The sequence below is a fragment of the Mastomys coucha genome, unplaced genomic scaffold, assembly GCF_008632895.1.
Source record: "Mastomys coucha isolate ucsf_1 unplaced genomic scaffold, UCSF_Mcou_1 pScaffold7, whole genome shotgun sequence".
NCBI lineage: Eukaryota > Metazoa > Chordata > Mammalia > Rodentia > Muridae > Mastomys > Mastomys coucha.
This window is the reverse complement of record NW_022196913.1, coordinates 14670962-14695953: the sequence shown is the minus strand read 5'-3', so window position 1 is coordinate 14695953 and position 24992 is coordinate 14670962. Positions and strand designations below refer to the sequence as shown.

The 24992-nt window shown below is 43.0% G+C and overlaps 1 protein-coding gene and 1 long non-coding RNA gene across 19 annotated transcripts in view; one reads left to right on the top strand and one right to left on the bottom strand.

Annotated features, from left to right (window-relative positions):
* Zmynd11 (zinc finger MYND-type containing 11) overlaps positions 1–12483 on the top strand; it is an 81464-nt gene extending 68981 nt beyond the window's left edge. For 7 of the 18 annotated variants that reach the window (XM_031359380.1, XM_031359386.1, XM_031359383.1 and 4 more), the window contains 9 exons: positions 1294–1381; positions 1943–1998; positions 2765–2842; positions 3578–3696; positions 6092–6299; positions 6688–6924; positions 7499–7771; positions 7976–8161; positions 10290–12483. In XM_031359380.1, coding sequence (XP_031215240.1) covers positions 1294–1381; positions 1943–1998; positions 2765–2842; positions 3578–3696; positions 6092–6299; positions 6688–6924; positions 7499–7771; positions 7976–8161; positions 10290–10412 — 1368 coding nt within the window. In that variant the 3' untranslated portion in view covers positions 10413–12483. The remainder of the gene's footprint in view (positions 1–1293; positions 1382–1942; positions 1999–2764; positions 2843–3577; positions 3697–6091; positions 6300–6687; positions 6925–7498; positions 7772–7975; positions 8162–10289) is intronic. The other 11 variants (XM_031359392.1, XM_031359391.1, XM_031359388.1 and 8 more) reach the window with 5 other exon arrangements.
* On the bottom strand, positions 7660–13347 carry LOC116082488. The gene is made up of 3 exons (XR_004115334.1): positions 12945–13347; positions 12106–12197; positions 7660–7982 (listed from the first exon to the last, which is right to left on the bottom strand). It is a non-coding gene; the product is annotated as an uncharacterized LOC116082488 (long non-coding RNA).
* Between the last annotated feature and the right edge of the window lie 11645 nt (positions 13348–24992).

Genomic DNA, 24992 nt, shown 5'->3' with positions numbered 1-24992 from the left:
TATCCCAGAATTTACTTTTGTTTTTTGTGCTTTTACCTTTGTGCTCCATTATAGAGCTTACGGATCTAAAGACAAAGCCCTACTCTCCACCCTGTATTTGGACTCCTATGGCCCCTTCCTGCCAAAATTCACTACACCCCACTGCCATCACCCCTCCCATGAAGGTTTCTGGATCCTGTTAGGCTCCCTGTGAAGTGGGCTGCTATCTGAGTTAATGCCTTGGCCTTGTATAATATGAGCAGGAGTACTATAAGGAAAATTAGCAGAAAGACAAGATTTCTATGATCTTACCAGTTTGTGACCCAGTTTAAAATCCAAAACCTTAATCATGGTTTAGAGCAGAACTCACCAGGAGGTGCTTTGTGGGCACAATGGCTAGGTACTTAGCTGGGCAGGCTCCTGAACAGGTCCAGTGCTGTTGTACACTAGCCCATTAGAGGGAGGAGTGCAGGAAGGGAAGAGAAGCAGCAAAGCTGGCCAGTGCCATAGCTCCTGGAATTTTATGCAGGCTGTGTAGGTAATGACATAGGAGAAGTGGGAATTTTCATTGAAGAAAGGGCAGTTGTATAGTACTGCTATACAAAAAGGAAGCTTCAGGAGTCAAGCAAGGAAGGAACGTGGTATGTGAACATTCCTTAGAAGACCTGGCTTTCCAAGCCGTTTTTATGCCAGAATCACTGGGATTCAGAAATTCTTGCTATCTCCAGGTAGCTTAGCTCTATATAAAGTACTTGAAAAAGTCTGGGCTCCTTTCTATAAGGGGGAAATAACCCTCCAAATTCTCCTTGGCTACGAAAGGCCAGGCTACAAAGAGTACATTGAAGGAGGTCCTTTTCTGTTTCTCACTGATGTAGAGGAAGCCATGCATTGCCTTGGTCTATAGAGGAACTCCTGAGACTTCACTGCAAGCCAATGCCTGGTCCATCCGGCTCAGAATCACATCTTAAGACGTTTGGTGACTGTTGTGTAGGCTAATGGCTCCTCGTCTGTCTTCATGCAGCTGTTAGGAAGATGGCAGGCATATGTGGCCCTGCTTTGTTCTAATCAAATTCCCTATTGGCAAAGCTCAACAGCAGCTGCCACCACAGCTGCAGATGGGGCATGGTGGCTGTGTAAACTACCACAGCTGCAGATGGGGCGTGGCGGCTGTGTAGTCCACTGTGGGAAGTTGACACGCTGGCCACTGTGCGACATGTGGCCCTGTCATTTCTGGTGCAGGTAGCAGGAGTTCAGATATCATCTGGGCAGATTCTGCTGTGTCCCCTTCTCAAGTCCTGTTTTTTACCCCTACAGAAGGTGAATGAGGGGAAGTACCGGAGTTACGAGGAGTTCAAGGCTGACGCTCAGCTGCTTCTTCACAACACAGTGATCTTCTATGGAGGTTCCATCCTTTTTGTCTTTGTGTATAGTTTGAAAATATTAAATTCCATGTTGAGAATACCTGTCAGTTCCTTGTAATCGATACATGAATAATGATGTTGGAATTTAAACTGATGTCTGCTTCCTGGTGTGGCTCACAGAGGTGATGACCAGTGTGCCCTGCATGGGGAAAGCATTCTTTTGACCATTTTTTTTTCTAGTGCTGAGGATCTAGCCCAGGGACTTGTGCATGTCAGTTAAGCACTCTACCGCTGAGCTCCATCCTCTCAGTGAAACGCAGTCTTCCCACCCACGTGCTTTATCTTAGCTAAGAGAGTTTCCCAGGCACTTCAGAATTCTGATGCTTTCCTAGTAAGATCTCATTCTCAATGATGAGAAATCCCTCTCCAGTACTGCGTTAAATGCAAAATGCAAGTTGTCTGTGCCACCTAAACATTGTATAAAATGTGTGTTTTGAGATGACTGTGTCACCATTTGTTAAACTGAATGACAGTGGAGTAACTTGACTCAATGGTGGTGACTTCTAGAGTATTGATGATAGGTTGTTTATCTTCAATTACAGCAGACAGTGAGCAAGCGGACATTGCAAGGATGTTATATAAAGACACGTGTCACGAGGTACTTACTATTCACACTTAATAATTAAACTTTTGCTATAATCTTAATCATAAGGCTTCTGCCCTTCATTGCTACATCTTAATATGGCAATTCCTTTGAATGTAATTTGATTTTCATGTTTGGCATATATGGAAAGGAAGTAAAATATTTCTGGAAGAACTTACAAAAGATATTATGGCAAATGTAGTTACTTTGAAGCACTGCTAGTTGCCAATGTGTCGGTGAGGTGGTAAGATGTGAATGAGCTGCCCTCTGCAACCAGAGCCATGTCTTAGAATGAGAGTGACGTGGCAAAGTCAGTTAAGGCAGAGAACAAAGTCTGTGTGCATACAGGAAGTAAAACATCTGAAAGTTATTCTTATAAAAAAAATCTCAAGTAAGGAGTTTGATTTCTTCAGTTCATTTCAAATTCAGTTTTTCTTTATTAGTTATTAAAATCTTATTGGCTCACTTCTGTGTTAGATGTAGGTATAGACTCCAGGGCATGGGAGAGCTATCTGCTGGAGAAAGGTTGGCAACAGGAAAAGAAGTAACCTGTACAGTTAGGAAGAAATTGCTGCAAGCGAGGGCTGGCAGTGGGCACAGCCAGGGAAGGCACTGTCACCTGGCTTGTGAGTAGAGGAGCCCCGCTGTGGCAAGGCCTTCTCTCATACTAAGACTTTAAGTTGCAGTACACTAGATTAGGTATGGGCCTGAGAAAACATGCTGCCATCCCATGCAGCTGCATCTCTTCTACCACGGCTCAAACCGTTGCTTTGCTTTTCAGCTGGACGAGCTGCAGCTTTGCAAGAACTGCTTCTATCTGTCAAATGCACGGCCTGACAACTGGTTCTGCTACCCTTGCGTATGTGAAATTTTGTAATTTTCCTTTATAGAGAACTGTTTGGACCAGTTATTCCCTATTTACTTAAGGATGATAATACCTGTGAAATATATTTCTTTACATCATATAGCCCATGTGATCTTAATAAGTATACACAGATGAAACATGACAAATCAACAATTGTTTCTCAGTTCTGAATATCAAACAGCACCCAGTAAGACCATACCCTGGGTCCCTTGATAAACAGGGAAGCCAGTCTTTGCTTTTCCTCTCATTGTTAACAAGAGACCTGTGGCTTTGTCTCTATCTGTTGCTCCATCATTTCCTATGAAATGGCAGAGTCTGTGGGCATTTGAGGGCAGTATCCCCAGAGACTCTGATATCAGGTGGACTTAAGAGGCCCCACAATCAGAAAAGTCTCTGTGGTGCCTAAAATTCTCCCCATCCTAGCACACACCCAGGTGGTGCTGGATGCACACTCAGTGCACTCTGCTCACTGCCATTATGCATAGGGCTCTTGGATGGATTTAGAGGTGACCTTATCCCAGCTTCTGCCTCATCTGGAAAACAGTCTATAATTCTGTTTTCTCTTAAACATATGAATTATGGATACTTTTGTTGATGTCAAAAGAAAAAAGTACTTCTATATGTCTCGTACTTAAAAGGAAATATTATCCAATTAGACTATGTCTTACTTAATCCATGTTTCTATACTTAAGCAGTTCAGTATTAAAAGAAATAACATATCATTTTCAGATACCTAATCATGAGCTGGTTTGGGCTAAAATGAAAGGTTTTGGGTTTTGGCCAGCCAAAGTCATGCAGAAAGAAGACAATCAAGTTGATGTTCGCTTCTTTGGCCATCACCACCAGAGGTAATTCTCAAGTTCGTGCAGTGGCCAGAACTGAGCTTGTGAATGTGTGGATGACTGTTCTTAGGGACAGGAGCACCATGTTTGTTTCAAATTCACACATGGCTATACTAGTAATAATTTATGTAAGTTTTCAGTATTGTTGTAAACAGAAAATTTCAGTGGGATGCTTGGTTCTCAGGTGCAGAGCCAACTTGTGCTGAAATTGAACCCATCATGCAGGGCATGGGAGGGTCCTCAGGCACAGCCACTTTACATTGAAAGGTGCACAGGTATTTCAAGCTTGTTCATGACCCTATTAACAGGCAAAAACAGTCAAATTGGGATTACAGCTTCAGTCTGAGGATGTATGGAGGAGAGGGACGGCATACATTGTCGCCACTTCCAGGAATGAGTTCATAAAGCCTAAAAACTTACATGTGTGGAATGCACAAAATGTGTGTATTCTAAACTAAGAACTTGACCATAAAATTACTTCACAAATATTTCATAAAAGATACCAGTATGCAGGATGACTTAGAGTTCTCACTATGAATTAAGGCCCTAGCAATATTGAACATTAAAAATTAAGATGTTAACAGTATTCTCCCAAGTCTCATTGCAATTAGTTTGGATTAGAAACGTAAATTTAATTTTTGAGAATTCCCATTGGTGAATCCACGGATAAAGCCAGAAAATGTTCCTCTAAAAGTAGAGTCACACTAAAAGTCAGCCGTCTGAACATCTTCTTAGGGGCAGAGGTCAGTAATGTATGAGAAGTTTCAAAACAAAGGACTGTGTTTTCTTATGTACTTTATCATTTATCTATGTCCCTGTGAATACTCCAAGTCTCTTGTTTTGTTCACAGTGAACAATTTCACTAGAGTGAACATTTTAGCTTTGATAAAGAGGTAAGTTTAAGTATTACAAGCTTCACATATCATATTGAGTTGGTTTCAGGTCCTCACAGAGGGGCACTGTGCATATGCCAGTGAGTCAGTGTCTGTCAGTGTGTCCAAGTCTCTGCACTGACATCTGTCATCCAGACACACTGGCTGGGCTCTCCTCATGCAAGCTTGAATCACATATAAGCCCAGCATCTAGTTTGTAGTGGCAGTAAGCAAAGTGATGAGTCATGGTGCAAAGATAGGAAAAATGGTCAGACCTCTCAACAGACCTGACACTCTGCCATGTAGTGCAGAATCCTCAATCTGGATAGGCTAGAACGTGAATGATTGCTTAGGACACACAGTAAAAATTCCATCTAATAAAGAGTATTTGATGTATTGAAAATAAACATTGTAATTATGAATTTGCACCAAAAGAATACATTTCATGAGAAGGCACTAGTTGCTAGTTTTGAGGAATGTGTTTTTGATAGTATATTGCATTACTCATAGGAGGCAGAAAATGTAAAGCAAATGATTTTGGACTCCCTCCTCTCTAGACTGAAGCTGATCTAGCTCCCAGGAGAAGCCAATTGTTGTAGTGGGTATTTCTAGGAACTGTAAGATGGCCAGCTACTTTGTACCAGTCAGCTTCCTTAAGGCAGCGAGACCTTTTTGTTATAAATTGCTAGAGAAGGCATAACCCCAGCTGGGAGCCTGAGAGGAAGTTGTTCAATAGTTGGGGTCCTTTGTAGTAAGTCACAGAATCAGTTTATATATCTTTATTACTATACTAGCCTTAAATTGTTGGGTGTCTGTTCTTTTTATTGCTGAGTACCCAGTGTTAATTTAAACTGCAACTTATACATGGAAATGTTTCAAATTAGGTTGAGAATATAAGGGAAGGATCATCCATTCTGGTAGATGATCAGACCACTCCACATACCTTAACACTGAATGCTCATTGAAGCTGGACACTAATGTACTTTGGTGTCTGCCCCTATACAATAGGAGCTCAGTGACTTCCATATTCTAGATGTCCTGACACCTCTTTAGCTCACTTATAAAGGCAGAGACACCATGTATCAGGAACATGTATCACCTGCTTCCAGTTACCAGGCAGTGTGCGTGCGTGTGTGTGTGTGTGTGTGTGTGTGTGTGTGTGTGTGTGTGTGTGCGCGTGTGCACTTTGAAAAATTCTGTGAATTTTGAATGGTTCCATAATGCTGATCAGCATATAGCAGGATGGGTCCTGCAAGCTGACATTATCTAAGACAATAGGTAATACTCTTTTAAAAAGTGCCTCTATGAACAATGGCAAGCTGAGCTGACAAGGAGACAGTGAGCAAGTCAGTGTGTCCTGGGAACTGGCTCCTCACCTCCACTCTACTGGCTAGTTTGTCAAGCCCTGAGTGTCGGCCTTTGTCAAGTTGCTATAGATACTCTTTATAGTAGGCAGAGTCTACACCACGTACTTAACCCTTCCCAGCACCATGGTGGTTTCTAACTACCCCTCCCAATGCTTCCCACAGAGCCTGGATTCCTTCTGAAAACATTCAGGATATCACGGTCAATGTTCACCGACTGCATGTGAAGCGCAGCATGGGCTGGAAAAAGGCCTGTGACGAGCTGGAACTGCATCAGCGCTTCCTCCGTGAAGGAAGGTTCTGGAAGTCTAAGAATGAGGACCGAGGTGAGGAAGAGGCAGAATCCAGTATCTCTTCCACCAGTAATGAACAGGTGAGTCAGCGGTGTCGGTAAGAAGGTCCTGCTGATTCTGTTTCTCCATGTACCCTCCTCACTGTCATAAACAGGTTTTGACATCTTCTTTCCCTTTCCTACAAACATCTGTAAAGTTCTCTGCACAAGTAACCAAACCAGTGCAAAGATGTGAGTGGGTAGAAGCAACCTGGAGCCTGACCCAGCTGGTGGGAGGAGAGTAAGTGCGCTGCTCGGCTCTGCGGGTCCACTGGCTTTCAGCACCAATCCACAGCAATAACGAAGCAAGTGGCTGCTGAGTGGATGGAAGGACTCCCTTCTCTCCTGCGCGTCCACTACAAGTATTCTCAACACAGAGGTATTTCCTAGTGTGCCAAATAATAAGATATTACTTTTATAATGCCCACAGCTGAAGGTCACTCAAGAGCCAAGAGCAAAGAAAGGACGACGTAATCAGAGTGTGGAGCCCAAAAAGGAAGTAAGTTGCCCGCCTCACAGTGTCCAGGTGGCAATCGAAAGAGGAAAGAGTCTCAAAGTACGATCAAGACAGTCAAGTAATATCCGTCAAGTTAAGGCCCAGTCTCCCGACTCCTGTCGTTGTGGACTGCTGCTCGACCAGCACGCCAGTGCACAGTCTCCGTCCCCAGTAAGCAGCCGGGGAGCAGAGGCCGGGGAGCGAGCAGGGCACTGCTGCGTTCCCGAGAACCGTGTTTCATGGCATTGTGTAAAACAGCAGTTATCTGATAAACCAGTCAGGCCAACGCTAAAACAAGGAGACCCTGGTCAAGCTTGCTTTTTCTGTATGAAGGGAGCATGTTTTAAAGTTGTAAATCTGGACACATGCCAGACACATTCAGTGAGGTGTGATTTAGGACTCCAGGAAATGACTATAAAGTTGATGATGCTTTTATAGTTTACAAACCAAAAACTTTACAAGTAAAATCCATCATGTTTATAGTGAAATTACAATGAAATTTTTGTTTAGAATTTTCTTAAGCTATTAATTCTATAATTTTTCATTCACTGGGGAGTGTTTATTTAATTGTGATAAAATATAACAAGAGACCAGCTTAGTTACCTGCTTAGTAACAGTAGTGTGTGTGTGTGTGTGTGTGTGTGTGTGTGTGTGTGTGTGTATGTGCGCATACACTGGATTTTTTTTTAATCTTAACTGAATCAGGGTGAGTTATATTACCCTGTTTTGTTTCTAAACACTTTAGGAACCAGAGCCGGAAACGGAAGCAGTAAGTTCCAGCCAGGAAATCCCCACAATGCCTCAGCCAATTGAGAGGGTGTCAGTGTCAACCCAGACTAAGAAGTTAAGTGCCTCTTCCCCACGAATGCTGCATCGAAGCACCCAGACGACGAGTGACAGCGTCTGTCAGAGCATGTGCCACGACAAGTACACCAAAATTTTTAATGACTTTAAAGACAGGATGAAGTCAGACCACAAGCGTGAAACAGAGAGAGTGGTCCGTGAAGCGCTGGAAAAGGTGGGGCTGTGCATTGCTGGGGGGCGGTGGAGAATGGAACAGCTTCTCACAGGAGCGGCTGAGCCAGTAGTCCTCATAGTTTCCATTAGTAGTACTTTCCTGCTAACATCTTTTATGTGTACCAAAAGAGTGGGAACAGAGCCTAATCCCAGCAGTGAGACCTTGTTTATGTGTGTATCTTATCTGTCACTGTCTTCATTTCAGTTGCGTTCTGAAATGGAAGAAGAAAAAAGACAAGCTGTAAATAAAGCTGTAGCCAACATGCAGGGTGAGATGGACAGAAAGTGTAAGCAGGTGAAGGAAAAGTGTAAGGAAGAATTTGTAGAGGAGATCAAGAAGCTAGCGGCGCAGCACAAACAGCTCATTTCTCAGACCAAGAAGAAGCAGTGGGTGAGTACACCATCCCCACTACTCCTGGGAGCATGATTGTATCTGCTGTGGTGAGGTCAGCTCAAAAGAGAGGTGTCGTGGACACACATACACCCCAGAAGTAACCATGACAACAGGGCACTCAGGGGATGCTCTGGAGCCCTTCATAGGCAGGGCACTGCTGTGTGAGGGTCAAGCTTGACTTTGCTGTGTAGAGACGTCTGCAGGGTCCAAAATGAAACGCTGTGGCTGCATCCCAACAGGCGGTGTCCCTGTGCCAGACATTTCAGTTATGGTAGTTTACAGACATTGCTTCCTCTTACTTGTAGTAAGTGTATGTCATTGATTGCCATGTCCCCTCCCTTCAGGAGGGCTTGGAAGTGTCACCAAGTCCTGTTTCTAAGCCTTTCTTCTCCTTGGGACAGAGGCTCCTGCACAAAGCCCTGGGCTACTCTCTCAGCCCACAGTCCTGAGGCAACTACTTGGTGGACAATTGTACTTTAAGCTCCTAACCTGGCTTCAATTTAGATTATATTCCAAAGATAATTCTTCCTTTTACTCAGCTTCTATTACTAAGATTGTGTACACACACACACACACACACACACACACACACACACACACATGGTTTTCATGAACTATATGTTAAGAAAAAAATATTATAAAAACTTAGCAAGAGCAACAAGGGCATCTGGGCACATACCTAGAAGCCTGTGAGGATGGTTGGTGGAAGGAACTGCTGACTGAGGAGACAGGTGTCACTAGATGGGCTAAGTTGTGCTCAAGCAAGTGTCATAAGGTCCAGACACCATGTTGGTGATTCTCTTTTACTGAAGACACTAGATATGTTGAAGACATGACTCTAAGTTCACAGAAAATCAAAAGGAAATAGGAAGGGGATGCTGGAGGACTGCTCCTTAGCTCTTGTGCAGTGAGACAGTCATTTGAAGACTTCTGACACTGAGTGTTGACTGAAGCCGCATGAGAGGTGGAATTGTCCTAAATCAGGATCCAAACCCCAGCTTTCTGCCCTGAATGCTGTCTCTCACCATGGTAAGGACTTGTACAGGACTTGTACAGGGGACAGGAAGGAACACACCCAGATGCTGGTGTCAGATGAAGAGTGAGACACATGCTGGGAATGCTGGATCCCCAGAGCATCTGCGGGGAAATGGGTGATGGCAGGGCAGTCAGGGAGACCAGGAGATGAAATAAGCCCAGGATTAAAATTCCAGCCTGAGTGGCTAACCTAACCTCACTCTACTCCCAGCAGCAGTATGACAGGAGCTGCCACTGTTGATGTAGCAAAGTCACAAAAGTCAAAATATTAATTTTGACCAAAAAATATAAAACAAACTTTGCAACCAAGAGGAAAACTGGAAGGTTGAATTTTTACCAGCCCAGTATAAGAGAATGTTCTGGGTCCTGCTTTGGGACTCTAGGCCACCATCGAGTCTGTCTGGCCGAGTGCAGAGGACTGCTACCTATAGTCTTATGGGTTAGAAGCACAGCCTGGTTACTCTGGCTTTGCTGCTTACCCTCCCTGCAGGCGTCTACAGTGGTGCAGCCACCAGCCCTGCCTGCTTAAAACTCAAGCAAAGCATGGACTTTCCCTCATTCCTTCTCTCATGTCTAATAGCCTGGCCTTAACACTAGCCCCCTATGACCCTGCTGTCCCTGTAGAATAGTGAGGAAAAGCTCTCTCTAGGTCTGGGTGTGGCTGGACAGTACTGTGGTTCCCTCACACATAGGAGTCCAGCACTTAATCCTGAGCATCCACACACCAAATGAATGTCCAAGTAAGGTAGGGATGGAGATGCCGAGCGCTGTGTGTCTATCAAGTATATGCAGTAGAGGGATGTGATGTTTGAGAACAGAACTGCCCCTCCTTAGGGACTCAGAGCTGCTCAGGAATGTGAGGGAAGAGCTACAGGAGGGCAGGGACAGCGGACACTGGAGCTAGTGGAATGAGCCTGTAAGAGACCCAGGCTGATGCAGTGCTGGGAAGCCACCCGGGCTCTGACCACATAGGAGCCAGTGCGCATATCCCTGTGGCCTATCCTGAGCCACAGAGAGCTTTGTAAGCCTTAGAAACATAGCGGGCCCTGGGCTGTTGATGCTGGCCTCACGTGTGCCCCCTGCCCTGCAGTGCTACAACTGTGAGGAGGAGGCCATGTACCACTGCTGCTGGAACACGTCCTACTGCTCCATCAAGTGCCAGCAGGAGCACTGGCATGCAGAGCACAAGCGCACCTGCCGCCGGAAGAGATGAGCCTGCCGCCACCCTCACACGCAGCGGTTTTTGTTCCCAAGAAGCCAAAATTGTTTAGAATTTGCTTCCCATTTTGCACCAGCCTTTAAACACTTTTCGTGGTGAAATTTTGCACAGTAGTTTAAATCTTTTGTTAATGTTCCTCCGGCATTTTTCGGGGGCTGAAGTAACATCAATGGAGGGTATTACTCTAAATAAATCTAATTGAGGATTTGTTGCATTTTCAGCAAATTTTAAAACATTTTTAGGTTTTACAGAAATTTTAACCTTTAAACAAACAACAAATCTAAAAAAGAAAAAACCGACGACAGGTGACTAAGAGAGAGTCTAGCAGAGACAGAACAGAGCTGAATGTAAGGCAGCAGATGCTTCAGAAGAACAGACTACCTGGCCGTGACCTGGCCGCGACCTTGCTGAGCTGGTTTTGTGCAGCTTGCTCACTGTCCACAGGCCTTGCCTGTGGCTGTGCTGGCGGCATGTGATTGAATATAGGGAACAGGGTTGACACAGCAGGGCTAGCCCTGCATATTTTTTCTTAAATATTTCCCAATTGTGTTTTCATTATTTCTTTTCAATATATAACTTTTATAACAAATTATTAGCTTTGATCTTGTAGTTTAAAATTTGCAGGGAAACTGGGGTAATCTTTTACTGAGCTGGATCTTAGAGAAAAATGAATATTTAAATTTTAAAGTTTGCACATTTCATCTTTGTCCTGACATGAGTGCTTGTAACAAAATCAGCAGCAAAAACAAAAATCAAAAGCCAAAAACTACCTGTACTCAGAACACGGAATTACAGCTGAGGCATATGAGTTTATAACTGAGTTCCCTCCCACCCTCCCTCCCCAGTGCCACCCTAACCCAACCTGTGTCTCCTACTCAGAGGGAGAGAGCACCTGCGTGCCACAGAGGCCGTTGTGTTGTAGGGGAGGGTCATTGCTACTAACGAATTCCTCACTGTACACAGTGAGAATGCATGCTATGTTCCTTGTATTAAAAATACCGTGATTTGTACAAAGTCTGTATTCTGCGGGATGTCTGGTTAAGAAGCATTACTGGTAGGAATGGATCGATAGTTGAATAACATTTTTTTATACATAGATATATAAAAGACAACCAGGAAAATTAAATTTCTTTAAAACTATCTTACCAATTGTTTTTTTTTCTCCTCCAAGACTCATCACAGACCAAACCAAATTCCTACTTAATCCTTTAGTTATTTTTTGAGGTTAGAGAAATAATTTGTAAATATTTATTTAGACCTTTGATATTTATTAAAGCAATTACTCACAACAGAAGTGAAAGAGTTGGGAGAAAAGCCTTTAAGACAGTTTTCTCCGGTCCATCAGGGTCACTCTAAAGATGAAAGGAAGGAGCCGTCTGTGAGACCTCCTCCACCCAGTGCCAGTGCTATTGCAGACAGTGTAACTACTGCCACACGGGGCCCGCTCTTTTATATAAACCACCCGTAGCCCATGAGCTTCCCCAGGTTATACAGGAACTGCAATAGCTTGGCCCCACTGCCCCCTCCTCGCTGCCGTGTACCATCACTGCTGCTGCGCTGCCCGAACAAGGACACTTGACGGTCTTTGATTGTTTTCAGGTTTCCAGACGTCGATCCACCCCTGTGAGAGCAAGTTATTGTGGGAATATTTTTGGTGTAAAATCATTCCAGAGTATGTACTATTTACCTGATAGCTGCATGAAAGTGAGGTTCCTGTTACTTTGGCTTCTTGTCTCTGTCGACACGGCTGCACATTTCCAAGTTACTACAGTGTGAAAACTGTGTGTTTAAAAAAAAAAAAAAACAAAATTAAAAAAAGAGATTGTGGCCTGGTTTTGTAAAAGTTTTAGGTAAAATTACAATTGATTGTTTTAGGAATCATTAAAATTTTCTGCAATCCTAAAGCTCTATCAAAGTGTTGAGTTTACCACTCTGCACATTGTAAGTACCATTGTGGCTGTCCGGTCCTATGATGCCTCCTGGCATTTTGTAAGCTGCTCTGACTAGCAATATATAGATTTCATTTACTGTGTTAACATTGGTTAATAAATGTATTTAAAAAACTCAACAACTCTTGTCAATAAGCTGCTTTAGCCCAGTGTCTGGTGAGGACACAACACAGCGACAGTGAAGCTTGGTTGAGAGTGGTGAGCTGCTCATAGTAATGATGAAGCCAGTGTGGGAGCTGGTTAAGAGCACTGACTGCTCTTGCAGATGGCCAGAGTTTGATCCCACTTGTCCCCTTACAAGCATCTGTCACTCCAGTTCCAGGGAAGCCAATGTCCTCTTCAGACCTCTGTGGACACCAGGCACGCACATGGTGCACATACTATGAAGGCATCGCACTCACACACAAAAATGCAAAAAAAAAAAAAAAAAAAAAAAAAAAAAAAAAAAAAAAAAAAAAAAAAAAAAAAAAAAAAAGGAAAATGGAAGTGTATTCAGTATAGTTCTTCACTTCAACATTTATATTGGATTCCATGGGTCATTTCTCAGAAAGAAGAGGGTGAGATCATGTACTTATACCTGCTCTTGACTGGAACACTGAGCAGCCAGGGTCAGCTTGCTCTCACTGGGGTGGCAGATGGTGCTGTTTTACCAGGCTGCACACCAGCGTCAGCCCGTTGTCACGTGGCTTCTGTGTGGTTTCATTTCTGCCGTCCAGTAGTGGGATCATAGTTGGGATGAGATAGTTTCCTCCTGACTTTACTGTAGGAGTCTGAAATGTCCAACTGTCATCACAAAGCATTCTGTTCATTTTGTCTTTGTCACTAAGCAACAAGCTCACCTGTGCTGATCTAAAACAAACAAACACCTCATACCCTGGACACCAACCCCAAGTCTAGACTTAACAGTTGTGTTCAGAAAGGTTTTCAACTGACAAAGTCTTAACTAACGGTGCGGACAAAGTGACCGTCTTGCAGCCCAGAGTTGAGTCAGTGAGGGCTGTGTGCCCGGAGACAGATAAGCAGCTCACATCTCATAATGCTTAAAAATATGCAACAGAACCCTGCATGCAAGTGGACCCTGCACAGAAGTGGCTGCATTCTAACACATTAGAAGGAAATCTTTTAGTTAGTCTAGCCACCAATACCCTGGTCTGGCAATCAAGACCAGGAAAGTATAGACAGGTCAATTGAAAGTGATTTAATAATGAACCTAGATGTGCTTGACTGGTGACTCACAGAACTTAGTCTTAGATTCATGTTGGCTTAACTGCAAAGTCCATTTTTAATGTATCTGCTGTGCTAGACTCAAAAGCTTAATGACCATCTGAAAGTTGTCAACAAGTTCAACTTGCATCCTAAATGCTAACTGTCACCTCAGCTGGCTTCTCCACTCCCTCCACACCCCTCACTGACTACAGTGGTACAGCAAGCAGCTCTACCTGTGTCTTCACCCAGTCTCTGATTTAGAGGAGCACAAACCCAGTGTCAGGAGGCCTTATTCATGTACTGTTAGGTCCCACACCGCATTCAGCACAGGCATCCTTAGCACGTTCCCAAGTGCTGCCACTCTGAGGACCACAGATGTATTACCAGGAAAATAAAAGTGTTGGGCCAAATACCAATGTGCAAGACAAACCGCATAAAATTCTATAGGTGCCTCATGCCCAGAATTACGTCGTCCTTCAGGTTAAGAATTATTGACCCAAATTAGTGAAACATGACTACATAGAGAGACAGATGCAGCTACTGAATTAAGGTCAAACTGCTCACACTTGCATAGCTCACCTGGGGACTGCAGACGTCAGGATCCATGGAGTAGGTCTGCAGCTTGGGAAGCTGGAGATTCATCTGCTTGTGAACTTCCAGGTAGTATGGAATCAGCTGACCAGAGACTGTCACTCTTGAGAGACACGTTTTAAGGCTGTGAAAACTTACAGAACTCCATAAAGCAAAAATGCTGTGACAGGAACATAGAATGCTACAGAACTATAGAATTTTACAGAACTATACATTTCTTAGTAGGCATATTGAAAAAAATAAAAATAAAAAGCACAACCAGGTAAAGTTAATGTTGTGTCTTATCAAACATTTGTAAATAATGTAAAATTACGATTATTATGTGTGAGACAGGGTCTCACATATTCAAGACTGGCCACACACTATGTGACCTTGAACTTCTGATCTTTCAACCTGTACTTTCAGAGTGCTAAGATCACAGGCATGTACCACTACATCAGCCATATGCAGTTTGGGGCATGGAATCCAGGGCTTTCTGCATGGCAAGCAAGCTCTATCTGTGGAGCTATATCCTCAGTTCTAATATATAAATTATGGTTGAAGCCACCTGCATTCTTAGTTTCTACCAAGCTTTCAAAATCTAGTGTTTAGTTACTTCCCCCATGTCTTCACTGAAACTAACCACACTGTCCCCAGTGGCCAATGGCTTCTTCTGTCACAGACAAGTACCTGCCTCTTCTAACTCGCTGTGGCATTCACCAGCATATACACTTTAGAATGCTTGGGAGCTGCAGAAAAAAATATAACTCTTGCTGGAATCTGAGCCTCTTTAAGGCTATTGTAGTCTCAATTGAGAGCCTGGTCATCACATTCTAAATAAAAGTGAGACCCTCAACCGAAATCCTGTAATGTGGCAAGCATTAACCTTGAGGGGGGATGGGCAAGGCAAAGTTGTACCTGCTTCTTCTAGGGCTAAGACAGACCCACAGGGAGATGAGCATGCATATACACTTTGTGTAGGGCCTCACTGCAATCCCAACACTCAAAGAACCGGCAAGACCCAAGCAGGATGTGGAACAACAGGTGAGTGTTGGAAAGGGCTGTTGATGTTGATGGGAGCTGGCAGAAGATGAGAGCTTTGGGGGGAAGACCAAGATCAAGACCTCATGCAGTGGTATGCTGTTTCCCTGATGAGAAAGGTTTCTTCTTGGGGTGGGGGCAGGAGTCATTCAAGTGAGGTTCATTCTCCTGATTTTAAGAGGAAAAGGGTAATGGGACATCCTTTGTACCCAGCCCTCATGCACAAATAGAGCATTTCAGGCTGAGTTTCACCACCCTTCAGGGATATGTTAAGTCAAGCAATCCAGGGAAAGGCCGATGCTGTGACCCAACATGGATGGGTTTCTAAAGCAGCCAAGGGGAAAAATAGAACTCTGCTTGGCAGGAGTCAGGAATAGGAGTTACTAGTGAATGACCAGAATCCCAATCATGCGAGATAAATAAGATCCAGAGACCAACAGCAACACTGTGTGGCTCCTGAAAGTGTGTTCATTTAGTGGATCTCATACCTGTCCTTACCAGTACAGAAAAGACTAAAACCAAGGGAGAAAAAAACCAAAACACAGAATGAATGCAAAAGCCCTCACAAGTACACCTCACACTAAGAGACCAGATCATACCCACTAGGACTGCTTTTCTAGCATCACCCTTACCTGTAGCCTCACCCCCAGACTCCAGGGGTGGAGGAAACCTCAGGTATGTTTGAATTCTATGTCCTGTGTCTTCCTCTACATAGCAACACAGTTGCTCTTCTGGTTGCTGTGAGAAAATGCCTGGCAACTTAAAGAAGGAAGGGTTTGTTTCTGGCTCACCACTCAGGGTTTCAGTCCATCAGGACACAGGGAAGGCACAGCGGCAGAGATAAGAGGCTTCCTGGCGTGCATCTGCAGCTAGAGAGCAGAGACATGAATGCTAGCGCCCAGCTCACTTTCCTCTGTCAGATGGTTCCACTCACATTCTAGGGAGATCATCCCTTCTTTCTGTAAATAGCCTCTTAAGCAATGTAGTAAGTCCAGTAAACAATGAAGATTAGCCATCACATACACATCTAGGATAAAAATCTAACATCAAATATTAGACCCACTCTAGCAATCTACTGTGCTGAATGTCCATGACTGTGCCATGCTCACCTACCCTGTCATCAGAGAATTGACAATGCCTGAATGAGGAGATGGACAGAAGATAGATACTGTGAGAGGGTAAGAGGACGTCAGCAGGACCATTAGGACTGGATGCCAGGTCACTGCAGGTAATTAAAAGCAAGGGAACCAAAACCACAGATAGAGGACAACTGATTGATAGACAAAAGATAGACTCTAAGTAGGACTTATCAAGGATATAAAAAAGCCAAAGTCCTCACCCACCTAGCATAAGCAAATATAAAATGAAGGTTTGGGATATGGCTCAGTTGACAAAGTACTTCTGTGATAGTTTAAGAACTGGCTTAATCTCCAGAAGCCATGTACAAAGGCCAGGCGTGGTGGTATACATTTGTAATTCTAGTGCTGGGAATGTACAGACAGGTGGATCCTGGCAACTTTCTGGCCATAGAACCTTGTTTGTTAGGCAAAATCCAGCTGTGGGAAAACCCAGTTTTTAAAAAAAAAATAGTAAAATAAGGAGGTAGAAGATAGATAGATAGATAGATAGATAGATAGATAGATAGATAGATAGATAGATAGATCAAATCACGTAGTCATTTGAGGAAAGTTTAGAGTTACTTAGACACTCCATACAGTATGGGCACATGGTTCAGACATTTTACTTCTGAGTATGTATACCTCAGAGAAAGGAAAGCACAGGTGTCAAAAACTATGCACATGTTCACAGCAGTGTTGCTCATCAAAGTCACAAGAGTGTGTCCCAGAAGCCAATCAAAATGTAGTGTGCATATTCTGCAATAGGCCTAAAGGAAGCACTGCATCATGGATGGAGACCAAGAACATTCTGCTTAGAAAAGAGACAGTCATGGTCATTTACATGTTGCATGGTTCCAGTTTTAGGACATTCCCACAATAAGCAAATCTGTAAAAAAAAAAAAAAAAAAAGGTGGGGGGTGGTTATAGGATGAGACTTGAGTATGAGATACTGTGGCTGACAGGGAAAAGAGTCTCTCTTCCTGTAGTGAGTGGCAACTGCTGAAACAAGTTTGTGGTGATGGTTATTCTCCTTTAAGATGTACAAAAAGCCATTTAATTTCAGGTTTTATATGGCTATGCTATATGACTTATTTCAATAAAGCTATTTAAAAGCATTCTTGATCATGACTGTAAAGAAGCTTACAACTTTCAATTTAAAAAAAAAAATTGTTCTGTGGGTGTCTGTCAAAGCAGAAAAGAGTATTCAGGCGAAGCCTGTTCCATGGTGGGTCTTTGGTCACACTGCAGTGGACACAGGATAGATGGTTAGAGGCACTTCTATGACAATGCAGAGCAAATGGTTCACCAGGCTCATTTCACTGAATGTATTGTAAGTCAGGTTCTGTGGTGCCTTGTCTGAGAGCAGAGACAACCACCATTGATGCACCAAGCATCCAGTGTTGATACTTTAGATATGCTATTAGCCCTTGAATACACACTGGCCTGATTGACACTAGAAAGGAAGGAAGTGATGGGGGTAAGGAAAAGCAGCGATTTGGAGATGTGCAGCATTCTATTTTAAGCACTGTGCTTGCCTAACATGAGGGAAACTTACATTCAATCACCAGCACTCAAAAACCACACATGGTGGTACTCCTGTAATGCTAGCAATGAGGAGATAGAGGGAGGGAGATTGGAAGTTCAAGATTTCCCTAAATTCTACAGCCTGGACCACATGAGACCTTGACTTTTAAATGTTGGCACTTGAAAAAGCAAAGTGAAAGCATTGATATCAAAACAGGACTTTATGATGTGTCTCTGAGTAAAGTTTTAAACAGCAGCAATAAGTGGAGAGAAACACTCCCAACGTCATACACAGAGGACTCAGCTTTCCAGTTCATAGAACCTGGAACACTAGAGAAGCAAAGGCCTCAGTGACAACTGAGACAAAAGTGCAACCATGTGTTTAAAAATAAGTGCAGGATTTCTATCCAAGATCCACATAGTTTAGTGATGGAGAACAAGATGTGCAACTCCGAGACTCCAAGCCACCAAGAACAGAATTCCAAAGTCAAATTATAAATAGTTGAATTAAGTCTGTCACTGAGCAATAATCAATACATCCAGAGAATTTGCTTTTACCTAGACGAGAGCAACCTCTTTCTATAATTCAGTCTGAAGTAGCTCAAAGTCAGTAAGAGGCAGGGTGCAGGTCAGCAGCAGTCCTTATCATCCTCTTAAAGCCCCGTCTCTTGCCTAAGAGATGGCTCAGCCGATAAGAGCACACACTGGTCTTGCAGACAACCTGAGCTTGGTCCCCAGTGCCCACATCAGGTGACTTAAAGCCACCTGTAATTCTAGCTCCAGGGCATCTGACACCGCTGGCCTCTGCAGCCCCCTATACTCACATGCACACACACATACATGCAAACCCAACGAGCTGAGCTTGATTCCTAAAACTCACATAAAGATGCAAGGAGAGAGTTGAGCCCATAGTTATCCTCAGATATCCTCATGCCTACCATGGTAGGGACATGCATACACACTAAAAACAATGAGAAATTAAAAATTAAAGCTAGACATTCTACCCCAAATGGCACCATCCCCAGCACTGCAAAAAAAGTAAAAGAAAACAATCCATTTGTAATATTTCCTGTTAAGTTTGAGGGGTGTGAAGCTACTTAAAGAAACATAACTTGGCACATTATTTAAACATATAACCATCCTTATACTAGTAAAAAAGTGAATTAAAAGGGTACCAATAGCATTAAAAAAATGCTTGTGGGGGTGTTGGTACTTTTCTTTAAAAAAGCAATTGGTGTAGATGAAATATGAAGTACTTTCAGGTAAATATCTGTCAGAATGACAGATATGTTTATTATTTGATTATTATTTTTTATCTCATGTTTGGAAATCCATTGATATGTGCTTACAACACAGGAAATGAATGATATGATATCATAATAAAAGTAGGATATGGCCTCCCCACCTGGGCCACATCAACTGCCGGATACCCTCCCACACCCTACAGACTGTGCCTCCCTGGAGGTCCACAGTAACCAAGTACACAGATGAGAATCTTGCCCAACTACCTACACCAGCTGAAACACCTACAGAGCCCAGATGACTTGGGACCTACCCCCCTTGCCAAGGTCTATTGTGGTCTGATTCTCTCCAACAATCTACAGTCTATCTGCCTCCCAGGAGGCCTGCAGTAACCAGGGACACAGGAGGCCCCACTCTAACCAGAGACAGCACTGCCTGCCTCCAAGGAGGCCAGTTCCAGTCAGAGAAACCCAGCCCAGTTAACACCAGAGATTATCAGATGTCAAGAGGCAAGCCCAAGATCCTAAGACACAGAACCCAATGAAATTTGGTACCATCAGAACCCAGTTCTCCCACCATAGCAAGCCTGGGATACTCTAACATACCTGAAAAGCAAGATAATGACCTAAAATCCCATCTCATGAAGATGATAGAAGCCTTTAAGGAGGATGTAAATAACTCCCTTAAAGAAATACAGGAAAATACAATCAAGCAGGTGAAGGAATTGAACAAAATGGTCCAAGAACTAAAGATGGAAATAGAAACAATAAAGAAAACATAAATGGAGGCAAACATGGAGATAGGCAACTTAGGAAAGAGATCAGCAGCTATAGATGCAAGCATCACCAACAGAATACAAGAGATAGAAGAGAGAATCTCAGACATAGAAAATATTGACCATAGAAAATGTTGACACATCAAAAAAATACAAACTGTAAAAAGCTCCTAACCTAGAATATCCAGGAAATTCAAAACATAATAAAAATATCAAACCTAAGATTCATAGGAGTAGAAGAAGGTGAAGGATTCCAGTTCAAAGGGCCAAAAGCCATCTTCAACAAAATCATAGAAAAAAGCCTTCCCTAACCTAAAGAAAGAGATGGCCATAAATGTACCAGAAGACTACAGAACTACAAAGACAAGAGGCTGGATCCTCTTGTCACATAATGATCAAAACATTAAATGCACAGGAGAAAGAATGCTAAAAGCAGTATGGGGAAACAGCTAAGTAACATATAAAGGCAGAGCTATCAGAATTAAGCCAGACTTTTTACCAGAGACTATGAAAGCTAGAAGATCCCGGACAGATGCCATCGAGACCCCAAGAGAACACAAACTGCCAGCCCAGGCTACTATACCCAGCAAAGCTCTCAATCACCAGAGATGGAGAAACCAAGATATTCCATGACAAGACCAAATTTAAACAATATCCAGCCCTACAGAAGATACTAGAAGGAAATCTCCAACAAAAGGAGGGTAACTACAATGATAATAATAATAATTAAAAAAACATAAGAAAAATTAAACAACAAATCCAAAAGAGAATCACATACACATAATACCACCTCCAGGAATAAAAATAACAGGAACTAACAATTATATATTTTTTAAATTTCAAAATCAATGGACTCAATTCCCCAATAAAAAGACACAGGCTACCAGACTGGACAGGTAAACAGGATCCAGCATTTTGCTGCATACAACATACCTCAGTGACAAAGACAGACACCACCTTACAGTAAGAGGCTAGAAAAAAATTCCCAAGCAAATGGTCCCAAGAAACAAGCTGGAGTTGCCATCCTAATATCTAATAAAATAGACTTTCAAACAAAAGTTATCAAGCGAGATGGGCAAGGACACTTCATATTCAAAGGAAAAATCCACCAAGAGGAAGTCTCAATCCTAACCATCTATGCCCCAAATACAAGAGGACCCACATTTGTAAAAGAAACTTTACTAAAGATTAAAATACACTTTGTACCTCACACAACAATAGTGGGAGACTTCAACACTCCATTTTCACCAATGGACAGATCATCGAAACAGAAACTAAACAGAGACACAGTGAAACTATCAGAAGTTATAAACCAAATGATTCAACAGATTTCTACAGAACATTTCACCCTAAAACAAGAGTATGCCTTCTTCTCAGCACCTCATGGAATCTTCTCCAAAACTGACCTCATAATTGGACACAAAACAGGCCTCAATAGATACAAGAAGATAGAGATAATCCCATGCATCCTATCAGATCACCATGGACTAAGGCTGGACTTCAAAAGCAACAGAAAGCCCACATACTCATGGAAACTGAACAACTTTCTGCTCAGTGATAACTTGGTCAGGGAAGAAATAAAGAAAGAAATCAAAGACTTTGTAGAATTCAATGAAAATGAAGACATATCATACCCAAACTTTTGGGACACAATGAAAGCAGTGTTAAGCAGAAAATTCATAGCACTAAATGCCTTCATAAAGACATTAGAGAGAGCCTGTACAAGCAACTTAACAGCACACCTGAAAGCTCTAGAACTGAAAGAAGCAAGTATACCCAAGAGGAGTAGACAGCAGGAAATAGTCAAACTCAGGGCTGGAATCAATCAGTCAAAAATAAAGAGACCTATACAAAGGATACAAAGAATCAACAAAACAAAGAACTGGTTCTTTGAGAAAAATCAACAAGATAGATAAACCCTTAGCCAAACTAACTAAAGGGTACAGAGACAGTATCCAAATAACAAAATCAGAAATGAAGAGACAAAAAAAAAAAAAAAAAAAAAAAAAACAAAAACTGAGGAAATTCAAAAAATCACCAGAACTGACTACAAGAGCCTATATACTCTACAAAACTGAAAAAATCTAGATGAAATAGATGATTTTCTAGACAGATACCACATTTCAAAGTCAAATCAAGATCAGGTAAACTAAACAGTCCCATAACCCCTAAGGAAATAGAAATAGTCATTAAAAACCTCCCAACCAAACGACAACAAAAAGACACACAAAAAAGCACAGGGTCAGATGGTTTTAGTGCAGAATTCTACCAGACCTTCAGAAAAGAGCTAATACCAATACTCCTCAAACTTTCACAAAATAGAAACAGAAGGAACATGACCTAATTCATTCTATGCAGTCATAATTACTCTGTTACCTAAACCACACAAAGACCCAGCAAAGAAAGTGAACTTCAGGCTATTTCCACTTATGAATATTGATGCAAAAATACTCAATAAAGTTCTTGAAAAGTGAATCCAAGAGCACATCGAAACCATCATTCACCATGATCAAGTAGGTATCAAGTGACAGCACATGCAAGCAAGATGTGGAGAAAGAGGAATACTCCTCCATTGGTGGTAGGATTGCAAACTGGTACAACCACTCTGGAAATCATTCTGGTGGTTCCTCAGAAAATTGGAAATAGTTCTACCTGAAGACCCAACTATACCACTCGTGGGCATATACCCAAAAGATGCTCCAACATACCACAGGTCATGTGTCCCACATCATAGCAGCCTTATTTGTAATACCTAGAAGCTGGAAACAACCTAGATATTCCTCAACTGAAAAATGGATAGAGAAAATATGATTCATTTACACAATGGTATACTATTCAGCTATTAAAAATGAGGACATCATGAATTTTGTAGGCAAATGGATGGAACTAGAAAATATCATCCTGAGTAAGGTAACTCAGACCCAAAAGGACATCCATGGTATGTACTCATTGAAAGGTGGATATTAGCCAAAAAAGTACAGAATACTTAGGAGATAATCCATAGACCATAAGAAGTGTAACAAGCAGAAAGGCCCGAGTGAGAATGCTTTCAATCCCACACAGAAGGGGGAAGAAAATAACCACAGGAGGCAGAGGGAGGGAGGGATCTGAGTGGGAGAGGGGTCAGAAAGGCAAAAAGGGTAACAGGACCAGGTATGGGGCTAGGGGAGAGGACAGGAAAGAAGCTCAGAGGGCCAGGAGAATGAATGGAAATAAGCAGCTTTGGGGATGGGAGGTGGGGGGAGCCTCTAGAAAGTACCAGAGTCCTGGGAGGTGAGACACTCTCAGGACTCAGTAGGGGTGACCTTAGATGAAATGCCTAGCATTGGAAAGAGGGAACTAGAAGAGTCTACCTCCAGTAGAATAGACAGGGCCTCAAGTAGAGGGACAGGTTTACTAAACCACAGTCAAAACTTCTGACCAAGAATTGTACTTGTCTAAAAGAACTGCAGGGACAAAAGTGGAGAAGAGACTGAAGGAAACGCAGTTCAATGACTGGCCTGACTTGGGATCCATCTCATGGTGGTAAAGGGGTGGGGCAATGCACCAAGGCCTGACTGGTGCTATGATGTATATACAGAAAGGAGCCTAGCATGGCTGTCCTCTGAGAGGCCCTACCAGCAGCTGACTGAGACAGATGCAGATACTTAAATCCAACCATTGGACTGAAGTCAGGGACTCTCATGGTTGAACTAGAGGAAGGATGGAAGAAGCTGAAGGGAAGGGCATCCTCATAGGAAGACCAGCAGTATTATCTAACCTGGGAATTCCCAGAGACTTGAGCCACCAACCAGGCAGCACACACAGGTTGCTCTAAGGCACTGACACATATATAGCAGAGGACTGCCTGGTGTGGTCTTAGTGGGAGAGGATGTGCTTAATCCTTGAGAGACTTGATGCCCCAGGGATGACTGGTCAGGGAGAGGAGGCACCCTTTTGAAGGCAAAGGGAAGGAAGAATGAGATGAGGAACTGTGGGAGGGGGCACTGGGGAGGCAATCACTGGAATGTAAATAAATAAAATAATTTAAAAAATAAATAAATAAAAGTAGGAAGTTCAAAATTGCAGGCTGCCTAAAAAGACTCTGTGCCACCAACAGGGAATATGAAGCATCCAGACAATATTACATCATTTTGTTTGTTGTGGTACCAGAGCATCAAGTACAGGGCCTCATGTGTGCTAGGCCAGTGATCTACCAAGATAAGCCATAAAGAAACCAAGGTGTAAAATGGAGTGCATGCTGCATTGTTGGGTTAAGGGGAGGGATGGTAAGGATCTAGTTCCATAGTTTATATTCACCAACACTGGAAAGACACATCAGAGCTATTATAAATGGTTAACCAAAACAAAACCTTCTCAGTGACTGTTTCAGAAATGCCCCATTTGAACCAATTTGAACCAACTCAATGACTCAATTCCTATTTAAAATTTTATTCTTTGGAACACACCCAGGATCAGAGGTGAGAGGACGCAACATCTGTCCCAACACTGAGAGAGTAACTGGGACCAGAGGGACCAGGCACACAGGAACTCCACCAGCCCAGTGGCTCAGGTTTCTTCCAGACTGTCTGAGCTGGTGCCCTGAGCAGACTTGGGGTGCAAGCTCTGAAGCCAGTCCCACAACACCCAGAGGAAGCTCCCCTCCCAGGTGCTCTAACACACCCAGGATCAGAGGTGAGGAGGACACAACATCTGTCCGAATACTGGGAGGAACTGGGACCAGTGGGACCAGGCACACAGGAACTCGCTAGCCCAGTGGCTCAGGTTTCTTCCGGTCTGTCTGGGCTAGTGTCCTGAGCAGACATTGGGTGCAAACTCTGCTGTCATTCCCAAAACACCCAGAGGAAGCTCCACTCCCAGGTGTTCTAACAAGCCCAGGGTCACAGGATCCCAGAATCCCAGGATCACAGAGACAGCTTGACTCTGAAGAGTTCTAACACAATCAGGATCACAGGAAGGACAGGCTCCAGTCAGATTTAACAAGGGCAGGTAGCAGTAGAGATAACCAGATGATGCTGGGCAAGCGTAAGAATATAAGTAACACAAACCAAGGTTACTTGGCATCATCAGAAGCCCACCATTGCAAGTCCTGGACACAACATCACACTGGAAAAGCAAGATTCAGATATAAAATCACTTCTCATGATGA